This window comes from Sus scrofa, chromosome 8, assembly GCF_000003025.6.
Source record: "Sus scrofa isolate TJ Tabasco breed Duroc chromosome 8, Sscrofa11.1, whole genome shotgun sequence".
Lineage (NCBI taxonomy): Eukaryota > Metazoa > Chordata > Mammalia > Artiodactyla > Suidae > Sus > Sus scrofa.
Genome location: NC_010450.4, coordinates 63,297,993 through 63,310,763, shown reverse-complemented (window position 1 = coordinate 63,310,763; position 12,771 = coordinate 63,297,993). Strand labels below are relative to the sequence as shown.

General features: G+C 36.7%; 1 protein-coding gene across 8 annotated transcripts in view; it reads left to right on the top strand.

Annotated features, from left to right (window-relative positions):
* Positions 1–12,771, top strand: part of EPHA5 (EPH receptor A5) — a 319,729-nt gene that overhangs the window by 293,971 nt on the left and 12,987 nt on the right. For all 8 annotated transcript variants that reach the window (XM_013978750.2, XM_013978749.2, XM_003129048.6 and 5 more), the window contains one exon: positions 9,043–9,236. In XM_013978750.2, coding sequence (XP_013834204.2) covers positions 9,043–9,236 — 194 coding nt within the window. The remainder of the gene's footprint in view (positions 1–9,042; positions 9,237–12,771) is intronic.

Below are 12,771 nucleotides of genomic sequence, written 5' to 3'. Positions count from 1 at the left end.
AACCTCATTGCTTCTTTAATATAATTTTATTGAACAGTCTTAGTACCATGCTGGCTTAATACATTTTTTCCTCTTCAATTATTTCTTTTATCCATGCTCTATGAAATCTCCTTCACGTATGCCTTCAGGGGTTATGGGACAGGTACGGCTACTCTCCAGCTGCATTTTGTTGTATCAACAGTACAATGCCATTTAGACTTACTTTCAGATATAAAAATCCCATTCAGTCTAAATCAGAGTCAATCCTATATCCATTTCAAAGTGTTTTCCACAGCTGCAGGGATAGCCCGACCCTAAGTAGCATGACTGGGAAGGAAGGATCGTCAGACTTTGGCTTTCCTCCCTGCAGGGTCCCTAGAGAGGAGGACACTTTTCCAGCTGACAGCTCAGAGTTCCTCTCGCCTGCTCCCTGCCCACAGTCTCTGTGTACCTTACACATGTCTGCATCACCCAAGAAAAGTGCATTCTTGCCAGATGTCCCACCAGCATTCCCTCTTTTAGATACTATTGCAGGCTGCCCCAGCCAGCCTGCCTTCTTCAAATTTCCCCAGCTGAACAGCCAGGGTCTCAGTCTGGTTTTCCGAAGGAGTATTTCACAGCATTCTTCTCAGAGAGAAATAGAACTCCTGCTTCAGAGCAAGCATATGGAAAAGCAGTGAATCTGCCCTTTTTTTTGAGTCATCTCGAATCTCTCTAATTGGTGTTCTCTGAGCCCTACTCACTCGACTTAGCGAAGGGATCCTGACTTCTATTTGTCTAAATTTGAGAGAATATAATCTCCATTGTCTTCCATTGTATGATTTTAGGGGCTGGACCATGCCAAAGTATTGAATTCCTGTTTACAACCCATTAGAGCCTTAAGAAATTAAATGACTTTCTTAAGACCAGAAAAATAATAAAAGTTATACCATAAATTTCAACCTAATTCTCCAAAATTTTATACCTAACCACCACCCTGTCTCCACTGAATCAAGGTCTACATTCTCCCTTCCAACAGTGATCCTATATGAGCCTTCTAATTGAGTAAAAAATATTCAATTCAATATATAATGATTACTCTGGATTGATCTAGTCTAGACGAAGACCAGGCCTGTTTGCTACTTGCTACTCTCCAGATAAAGGCCAGATGCTACCCTGAGATATATAATTTGGCTTCTAACTTCTCTCGAGGCTCATTTCAATGCCATTTTTCCTTTGATTTTTGCGAAAGCATTTTGTTCTGTCATGCCAGCAAGCCTGCTCCCTTCACTCAAAGAAAACATTTATCCCTCATTTACCTAGTGTTGTAACTCCTCACACTTGAGATATTTTGAATTCTGATTCTGTCACTCACAATGATTAGTCTTTCCCAATTATGTGTATAATGTGTGTGGCATTATTATCACATCGTTGACAATCATGTCCCGTGTAGCTTTATCTGTCACAAATAAAATTATAGATCCAAGTAGAACATGATGCTAGGTGCATGCTCTTAAGTGTGTCTGCTGATCAGGAGTGAGCTTGCTCATGCTGCTGGGGATTGGCTGGTCTAAGCTGGTATCTCTTGGCTCTGCTCCACACAGCCCTCATGTTCTTCCAGAGACCAGCAGGCTAGACTAGATATGAGCTCTTCTGCCCCACGGCCAAATGATGAGGATAAACCCAGTTGCATTTCAGTCTCAACATTCCATTGTCCAATTCTGTAATCAGAGGATCAATCCAATCACAGTGCTCCCTGTGAATAAACAACATCAAGTTATGGAAAAGTTATGGAAAAGGACATAGATCAAGGAGGTGCGAAGGACTGGGAATGATTTTTTTTTTCTTGCTTTCAGCTGTTTGAGAGTCTTGATACTCTTCCGATAATTTTATTTTAGACCATTTAGAAAAATACAAGGAAGTACAGATATAATATTTTTAGGACATTATGAAAATAAAATCTAATAGTTTGGCTTTGGCTGGGTTTTCCAAGAATCTAAATGAGGTTTTCAGAAAATGTTCATACAATCAAAGAACTTTCTAAATAAAATGTCTGCCTTTAATAGAGTGTCCAGTAATGCAGGCTTTGCATTTTCTCTTCAAGTTCTCTATCATTAGTGGCATTTAGTTTCAAGATATGGCATTGAGTGTGACATGCCTCAATTTCTTTTAAAGTTTGTATCCAAGTTGGTTCAATAGATACAAACTTTTTATTAAAGTGTGTGTTAAAGTTTGTACCCAATAAACATGACAGATCTACTGTATTTAAAAATCATCATCACTGAATATCTCTTTCGAAAAAATATTCTCAGAAAACAAACTGGAAGCACTGATTTGGCAGTTTTGAATGATGTATCCCATCTTCTCGATGTTCCAGACACTGTCTGATTCTAAAAAGGCTTTGCCACCATGAAAATGTTACATTACCAAGACATGCAGAATAATCTAAATCTCTCAGAGGAGACCTTCCGCTGCGTCAGTGGGACAGAATGCTACAGTAGGTTTCTTTTGATTTAGGATTACCTCTGTCATCACAGAGAAAAGCCATAACAACACATAATAAAAATAAACTAAAATGGCTAAGATGATTTTAGGTAAATATCAGACCATGAACTCTGATTCAAGCTTGGGGAAGCTACGATAATATCCTGTTGCCAGCAGAAGCTTCTTTATTGATAGCAGACATTTTAAATGTCAACATTTTTCAGAACTTAAAAGACAAGAAGAGATGTTATTATATTGTATTTTTATATTTAGTGACAATGTCTTTGTCTTATATTTATTTGAAAATGTATGAATAGGTAGCACATACTAAACACATAAATTAAAAAGTGGTTCAAATACTAATTTAAGTAATCTGGTATTTTTAGGCAGTCAGTTTTCTAGTACCATTTCTTTTGGCCTAGATCTGACTTTTAAGGCAGCAAAAATATTTGACTCCAAAAGTACGTCAACCCACTTTATACTGGGTGTCCCTCTTCCTTTTTCTAGTCTCTGTTTCAGTTTCTGATAAGATAGAATGGTGTGTGTGTGTGTGTGTGTGTGTGTATACACATATATATATATACATACATATATATATTGTATTGCTGGAATTTTTTTTTTTTGTCTTTTTAGGGCCACACCAGCGGCATATGGAGGTTCCCAGGATAGGGGTCAAATCTGAGCTGTAGCTTCCAGCTACACCACAGCTACAGTAATGCGGCATACGATCTGCATCTTCGACCTACACCACAGATCATGGCAACTCCGGATCCTTAACCCACTGAGAAAGGTCAGGAATCGAACCTTTAACCTCATGGATGCTAGTCAGATTAGTTTCCCCTGAGCCACGATGGGAACTCCATACTGCTGGAATTTTTAATGTTAAAACAAAGAGAATATGTTACAGTATGCAATATGTTGTTAACTGAAGTATGAGGAATTAATTCTTATCCAAATACTATAAATTACTAAGATTTGACAGTGAGCAAATTATTATTCGTTTCAGTACAATAATGGTTAAAATGAGTCAGTTGAGAGTTCCCACATGGCTCAAAAGGTTGAAGATCCAGCATTGTCACTGCCGTGGCTTGCGTCACTGCTGTGGCACAGGTTCAGTCCCTAGCGAAGGAATCTCCACATGCCAAGGGCACAGCCAAAATAAACAAATGAATGAATGAGTTAATTAAAATAAAATGAGTTGATGAACAAACAATTATCGGTCTTCTAAGGATAACGCTGCCCTTGGATACAAGTAATAGACATACCCGCCCCTTTGTAAAAAGTGATAAATACCAATACTGCTGTCTAATATTCTTAGACCTTGCTATTTAAATACAGAAAGCAAAAATCTTATGTTTTTAGCCACTCATCTTCAATTCTATAACTCTTGGTCAGTTTCAGTGATTATAAAGAAAGTGGACTGGAACAGATTTCTAATTTCTCTTTAACCTCTGAATTCTGTTGATCTGTGATTGATGTACTGAGACAAAGACATACTCAATTCATGTTTAGTAACTATTAGAAACAAGAAAGAAATCATAGGGGAAAAACTGGTCTATCTGGAACTATTTCTGTGGTATTTGAGATAATTTCTGAGAATGTTATTAAATTCTGGTCACTTTGGGGAGTTTCATATCTCCTAGTAGCTAAAGGACTCATGTGTGAAATTTCAAGTAAATACCAAACAACACAGGCACTCACACTCTACATAGAGCCTGATTCATCAAAACACAGCTGACGCTCAGAGTTTCCCTGCAACCTTCCTGCCACTTACTTACCCAGTCTGCATTTTCACATCTCCTCTGATGAAGAAGGGACAGTCTTCCAGAGTAGCTCATTTTAATTTTGGATATATTTTTTATGGTACAAGAAATCTGATCCCATGGGGTAATGTCTGTATCTATCCCTAAGTATTTTTCTGGGAGGTCATTCTTATGTCAATAGTGTGTGACTCGGCACCGGGACGGAAAGGTCACAGATTTGCACTCCAGAGAGACTCGAACGTGAATCTTTCCATTGCTACTTGTTCTTTGTGTGCACGTGGGCAATATTTAACCTTCTAGAAACTCGTATATTTCACCAGTAAAATGTGTATAAAATTCGTATTTTGCAGATATGTGTTAGAATGGGGATAATATACACACGATTTGCATTTAGTACCTATGATGTAATGCCTGGCTGGTCTAGATCATCCAAGAAGACCATGACATAAGGGAATTACATGTACACGAGTATTGTTAAAGGGAGATGCTTGTGAAGAAAAACTTGAAGGGATGAGAGGAAGCTGGGAGAGACGTCAGACCATGATACAAATTTGACCCCAGGTGGAGTAGTGATGGAAGGAAGGATGATTGAATGGAGGCACGTGAGACTGAAGTGCACTTGTAAAAGAGGTTGGTGAGGCCACCAAGGAGTCCTCAAGCCAGCAAGTGTCAAAGGAATGTGCATCTCTTACCACTGCCATGTTCAATAGTTGACTGGAAGTAACCTATGAAAATCTACCATCTCTGTGATGATAGATGTTAGAGACTTCAAGGTTAAGGACTACTGGTCAATTGCCACCCCTACAAGTGAAGATATGAGAGGCAAATTTTCATGGTTTCCCAGCTCCATCCCTTTTGCAGCATAGAGCAACTTTTTCACACAGGTTTAGGAAGCATCTTTCCATGGTTCTGTAGGTTTTTCTTTCTGAAGGGAAACTCAGAAGAAGACAGTTATGGACTGAACTGTAACCTCTGTAGCTTCAGCCAATCTCGGGACCTAACCTGGTTCTTAGCCTCTCCCTCTTTCACTGTCCATTCTGACTTCCCCTTCATTGACAACCTGGCAGATCATGATGGCTTAACTAGTAGGATAAATCAGTCCTTCATTATTGGGGGTAAGCAGTTTCAGGCCACATTGCTATACAGCAGTATTAAAAGAGCCCTAATATATTCTGGGTGCCGCACATATTTCTTCCCACCCCAACTGTGTGAAATCAGCTTAGATGCCTCCCACCGTTCAGTGTTAATTGCCTTGGCCTTCTCCTTTGCTTGTAGTTGGGCACAGGTAGTCCAAAGTGCCCTCGTGACAGTGATAATCATTTGTTGCCTGGGAACAAAGCACAATAGAGAAATTTTCTTATTTAATATAGCAACTGCATCTTGAATATTTACACCTGCTCCTATTAGAGTATTGCCTCCTAGGTGGTTATTTAGCTGTGCCTTTAGAAAGTCTGCCAGCATTCTGTGAGGCTAGTTGCTACTGGATGATGGACTATGTGCAGTGGTTGCTAGAACCAGCTCATATCAGCTAGTGAATTTCAGAACATTTCTACCTTAATGAGGTTATGTTGGTAGCTTGCAGTTGATATGGCAGTTTTTAAATCCATAAATGAGAAAATGTTGTAAATATCTTTCCCCCTAAAGAGCCAATTGTTAAATATTTACTCAATGATACTCTCATTCTAGTTGGTGATATACCAGGTGGGATTCCACGTTTGTGGGTCAAGCATCCCAACCTTGTAATGCTGGCCAAGGCTTTGTGCCAGCAAAAGCAATACCCAGAATAGGTATATCTACCTGAAAGATGAACCCACTGGCCATTACCTGATGAAAAGGGCCAACAGCGTCACCACCAAGTGAATAGTGGCATATTAGGTGCTCAGAGTTGGGTTTTAAGTATTGGAAGGAGAGATAGCATTCTTTATATTGTGTTCAGATTGTTGATTTACATATCAATGCCAAGAAAGGGCATAGCTTATGGTAATATTTCAGATACAGAGATCTGAAATGGTGCCAGATTGACTGTAAAACTTCTGATTGTCTTGTTATTTTCTCTTTTTTTCTTTGTTCATCTCAACCACCTAAATTTATAGTAATAACAGAGTCAATTAGAGTACGACTCATTTAGTCATACATTCTAAACTCTATGGAAAAATGAGCAGCCTAAATTAGACTTTGGTAGATTTCCAGCATTTCACAACCACCAGAATACTAACACTATTAATTTCTTTCCCAATCTATGAAAGATGCAGTAGGTAAAAATGAAAAAAAAAAGTCACTTCAAAATGTCTAAATATAAAATCTAAAGTTATAACTCTAAATCTATTTTAAATAAAAATTCCAAAGATGAATTTAGAATTAAATCCAATGACTTAATTACTAGGCCAAGTTCTAAGTTAACTTAGAGATAGTATTATATTTATATATAGAAATTTAGCTGAAAATAAAGGTGTTAAGTATTATATATGGTAAATACCTTCTCAGATCAAATAACTTATTAATTCCTTTAAAACTAAGGAATTGGTTTAATTTATTAATTTCATGGTCATATAGAAAGATGAGCTTTATTGACATTAAAGACAATAATTTTTTAAAAAGTGTTAAAAAAAGAAATAGAACTAATTGGCATCAGATTTGGGGGAAAACATGAATATATAAGGTTTTAAGCAAATAAGAATGTTTTCACTGCATGGGGAAACATTTCATGATATAAACTATATTAAGACATTTAATGTTGGCACATATGTGTTGTTAAAGAGAACAACCATTGTCCCTATCAATAGGGAAGAGTCTCAGAGTTCTTATTGTGGCCCAGCAGGTTAAGAACCTAACTAGTATGAGGATGCAGGTTTGATCCCTGGCCTTGCTGAGTTAAGGATCTGGCATTGCCACAAGCTGTGGCATAGGTCACAGATGTGGCTCAGATCTGGCATGGCTGTGGCTGTGGCATAGGCCTGCAACCGCAGCTCTGATTTGACCCCTAGTCTGGGAACTTCCATGTCATAGATGCAACCCTAAAAGAAAAAAAAAGAAAGAAAAGAAAAAAAAAATGGAGAGTCTTATAACAAATAAATAGATCAATAAACTTCCTTTAATATACAAGTGCAAATGGTACTTTGTATTTTTACTATTCATGGATTTGATCACCAGTGATAATAACTAATTTCTCAAAATTGATTTAGCATTTTTTCTTTTGTAAATTTTTGATTTAGTATCCATTGCTTATTTATTTGTTGTCTGATTAGTTTACTTCTCAATTTTCATGAGATTTTAATATATTAGATATGTTAACCATAATGTGTAGTTTTTGCGATATGAAAATATTAGAAATATTAGGCTTGCCTTTTAACTTTTTGCATTGTTTTTGAGTTCATCAAGGTGGTAGATGACTCTCAGGTATCTTGCTCATAGTTATTCGATGACTTACCTATTTGTAGAGTCCTTGAGTACTTTTCATTTCTCTACTTAACTATCTGTGCTTCTCAGGAACCTTTATTCCATGCTCTTCCTGGGAGGTATAAACTATACCCAACTTCAAGCTGCTCCCAAGCGCTGACCACCTTCACGTTTATATTATCAGCCCAAACATCTCCTGTCCTCTAGCCAGATTCTTGCAAACTGCTGGTTCCCTACTCACCTCATATAAAACAAGTCCCCAGTTATACATGTCAACATTTCCTACTCCCATAAACGTGCTTACCTAAAATTAACAGCAAAAGCCATCCACAATGAAAGGCTTGAACTGGTTTTATCTCAGATACTTTCTCTGCCCTTCCCTCTACCCGTAGGTTATAAATGTCTCTAACCTGTCGTGTTTCTTCTCTTCATCTGTCACAGCTTTTGTTCAGATCCCATTTCCTTTATCATTGAAAGACTGGTTTCTCCCCAATCGTTCAAAATTATCTTTGCAAAATTTCTTTTCTAATCATCGTAGATTTTTTTCTGTTTGTCAGATCAGATCTAAACTGTTTGTCAAAAAATATAATTAAGTTTAATTGTTAAGAAAATATTCAAATAGGATTTTGAGAAATAGGCTCATTGTTGTTGGTTTTCGGTATTGCTTAATAATTTCATAATTGAATAAAACCATTATTATTACATTCAGTAGCATAAACAGATCTCTTCTGGAGGCAGACATTTTGATGGCAGCAGCAGCATTACGTCTTTTGATAATACAGCCTCACAATTAGACTGATATTTCTATGTGTGGTTACATTTAAAATCAATGATGTTTGTAATGTCTCTGCCATTAAACAGTCATTCCAAATTTCTGACAGAAATCAGTAGATGATAATAAACAGCCAGGCCCTGATGTTATTAAATGATACATGAGATAGCTATGTTAATTTAGCCTTTGACTTATCCATCATTTACCATCCAAAATCTCTTTTGAAGTAAAATTGCAGTTTTATTACTTTAAAAAATGTGATTCTACACATAATTTTTCATTAAAAAGGCATTAGCTTTTCAGAGAAATCACTAGAAAAATTAATCTCTATTTGATTCCAGAATGCAGGGCTAAATAAAACATGAACTGTTTACTTTTATATCAATTAATTTTACAAATCAACCTTCATCAGGATTTTAGGTAAAAATGATTACCATTTATTTCCTTTAGAATATGTGAGGAAAGTCTGTCTTTTTTTATATTGTGTGAGAGCATATTATTTCTTTATTTTACAGCAAATGGAATAATTGAGGAGGTTAAGAGAGAGGATGCTGTTTGTCATTGCAAGAGTAAGAACGAGGACAGATGAGAGTTGAACGGTGGGAAATTTCTCAAGCTGTTCTCTGTTAAGATTGTGTTGGGCAACCGATTCTGTTTCACTTCATGCAGGTGATTAAAGCCGTGGAGGAAGGCTACCGTCTGCCAAGCCCTATGGACTGCCCTGCTGCTCTCTACCAGTTAATGCTGGATTGCTGGCAGAAAGACCGGAATAGCAGGCCCAAGTTTGATGAAATCGTCAACATGTTGGACAAGCTGATCCGTAACCCAAGTAGTTTAAAGACACTGGTTAACGCATCAAGCAGGTACGAGGCCAGACCTGAGGGATTTTTCTGAACATTGCGAATTCAGATTAATGCCAAAGATATCAAATTAATGAAACTATTTTCGTATACATGTTAGCCTATGAATTTATTTTACACTAAATATTTGAATATAGTTCTTGCATATTATTCTTTTATAATGAATGAAAGAGGAATGATGAAATTATACATAAAAACACCTAAAACTAATCTAATAGGGTAACCCACCAGTTTCAGGTAAGTGTCAACTATAACCAAATTCAGGGAGCTTTAAAAACAAATCCTCAAATATGTGTACTTTTAGGTGCTTTGGATCCACATAGGTTTGGAACAAAGAAAATAAGATTATAAGATCATGGGAGAAAACCAATAAGCACTGATAGAATTATAAACCAGAGGTATGTAACATCAGATGCTCTTTGGTTTCCTGATTTCACCACCTGTCATAGTTTATGAACCCTGACATCTTCTTTAGGGGCTCTTTCCTCTTATCCAGTTGAACCCAGATACTTGGATAATCATTCACTGTGTAGTTTGAACAAGACTTAAAACTGATAAATGAGTAATGAAAAAATTTGTGGGAGCAAATAAGCATTTTTAAAACTTTCCTGAATGCATATGAATGCATTTAAATTATGTTACATTATATAAAGCATCCTTACCTCTTTTATCTGAACAGTTACAAAATCATCCTCTCAAAAAATAAGTCAGTTTGACGCTACACTAGAAAATTTACCGGATTGTTATTTTCACCATATTTAAGGCAGTTGTCTGTCTTTACAGGAAAAGGTATCATGCTGATAACTGAATTGGCTGCCCATAGTATGAACTCAATGAGAAACAATTTGTTGATAAAGTCACATAAGTTCTATGACTCTAGTGTACCATTTGTTTACTAGGCAAAAGTCATTTATGAGCACAAATGGGGAATGAATCTTCAAACTCTGTTCAGGCATCATTAACTTTCTGTGGTAGCAACTGGAGATTGCATCTCAGAGATCATTCCTTATGTTGTTCCTGAAATAACTGCTTTTAAATTGTTTATTGTCATGTAAAACATTGTGTTTCTCTCATTTACTTGTTTGAATTATGTGAAGTTGTCACAAATGGACATAAGGAAAGGAAATCATAAGATATTTTTATGTTCTAAATTGTATTAATTTATATCCACATCATCTTTATAGCTTGAGAGCAGTTTAAAAATATCCGAAGAATATTATTTCCTTGTATGCATTACATAGAATTCAGTTTGCTAGGTTTCATATTAACAGATTTAGCTTAAGACTATACAGTCAGCTCCCTGTATCTGTGGACGTGGAGGACTGACTCTTCTGGGTCGTTTTACTAAGGGACTTGAGCATCCGTGGTTTTGGTGTCCAGCAAGCTGGAGGGCGTGGTCCTAGAAACAGTCCCCTCCAGAAGCAGGAAGGAGGATTGTACCACTCTCTACCCCATCTTTATTCATCGTCTACAAATACTGGTTCTAGAAGGTTCTTGATTCATTGTCTCTTTCTCTCTATCCCTACCTGTGTCACAAAACTCGGTGATTTTAGTAACCATGTAGATGATATTCAAATATCTCTTAACACCTTGAAATTTTCTCCTTCAATGATTTTAGTTTCTAACCCACCTTGGACTCTTTCATAGTCATATTCTAGACTTAGCTATTACCAACAATTGCAACTTTTCAGTAATCTCAACTTCAAAATCCTATTATTCTCCGACTATTTCCTCTTGTACTTCTCACGTCAACAAATCTTCGACTCTACTCTTTAATAGCTACAAATTATTACGAAATATCCGCTGATTCATACAAATAAATATACATGTGTCTACTCTGTGTCATGCTGTGGACTACATGCTGAGTATACAGTATTGAGCCACACACTCTTAGGGGAAAGAGAGATTAAACAATATAAAAGCATTAAAGGAAAAACACTTTAGTTTGGAGTAGAGAGTGAGTAGAATTTAGCAGAATAATTACAGCCAGAACAGTTGTGCAGTTAAGACACAATGATGTCTTGAACTACAATGGTAACAAATGAAGTGGTCAGAGAAGTGGTCAGAGAAGTGGTCAGATTTATAATGTATTGGATGTTGAGTGGATGGTACACACAGTGATCGATTGGGAGGAGATTGAAGACAAGGAAGGAGGAGACTGTTTATCACGACTATAAAAAGGAGCGTTTCTGGGGGAATAGGATGTGGAGAAGATGAGCCGTGTGGCTTTGGACTTGTGATGAGATTCCTATGATAAATATGGAGGCATGGCATAGGCATATGAATATATGAGACATCTAGGCAAGAGATGAAAACTGGAGAAAAATAGGTCATATTTGCCACATGAAAGTGGATAAAACTGCCTAAAACATAGTCAAGTATAGGCTGAGAGAGAAGATATAGGGGCAAGTCCTGGCTATCTCCAAATTTTAAAGTCAGGCAGAGGTAAGCGTTGGAGATTGAAGACAAGTGTACAACGTGACGGTAGCCCTCAAAGAGGGAAGAGTGATTCAAAAAAGGTTGAGATAGGAGTTCCCACCGTGGTGCAGTGGGTTAAGAATCTGATGGCAGTGGCTCAGGTCACTGTGGAGGCGCGGCTTCAATCCCTGTCCCAGCACAGTGGGTTAAAGGATTCAGCATTGCTGCAACTGCAGCTGAGATTCAGTCCCTGGACTGGAAACTTCCATATGCCAAAGGTACAGCCATAAAATGTTTTAAAAATTAAAAAAAAAAGTTGAGATAAGGTAAAATTTCAAGAGGCGATAGTTGTTGAATGTTTCTAAGTCAGTCATCTTACATATTAGAAAATGGTCACAGATTATGACCAAATAGAGGTCAAAGCTCACCTTAACGAGAGCAATTTTTATAGAATTGGTTTGGAAGAAACTACCTTGGAGTAGATTGAAGTGTAAATGGGATGTGAGAAAGTACAGAGGATTTGAGCCGAAAGAAAAGTATTTGTCCTCTATCTTATTGTTGAAATGTATGTAAATAAATTCACATGGATGGACATTTAAATTGCTTTTGGTGTTTACTTTCATTAGCAAAAAAATATGCACTTACATTTTTTCTGATTATTTCTGTAGGATACATTTCCAGAAATCATCATCATCATCATCATATATATTATTGGCCAAACAGTATAAATTTAGTATAGTTAGTATAGTATATCACATAGTTGATTAATTCTATTCAGTTTTCTTATGTATTTGGAGTTACATTTTGCTTTCCAGTTTCACTACTCCAAGGTGAATTAACAAGCATTTCTATGTAAGAGCTTAAAATAAAGAGTACATTACTTCTGGTCTCCTGGGAAATTAGCTTAAATGAGCATGAGTTTCTCTAGCAAAGTCTAGAAGCAATTGGTTTTACACAAATGATCCTGCATCTCTCAATTTGCTAGCATTTTCTGTATTATTTTTACAAACAAAACAATAGAAGGAAGTAAATACATCTAAATTACTATATGGAATTTTTAGCTAATGTTTTGCATTACAGAAAATTTAGGTATTAAGTCATTATAAGTCATCATTAACTA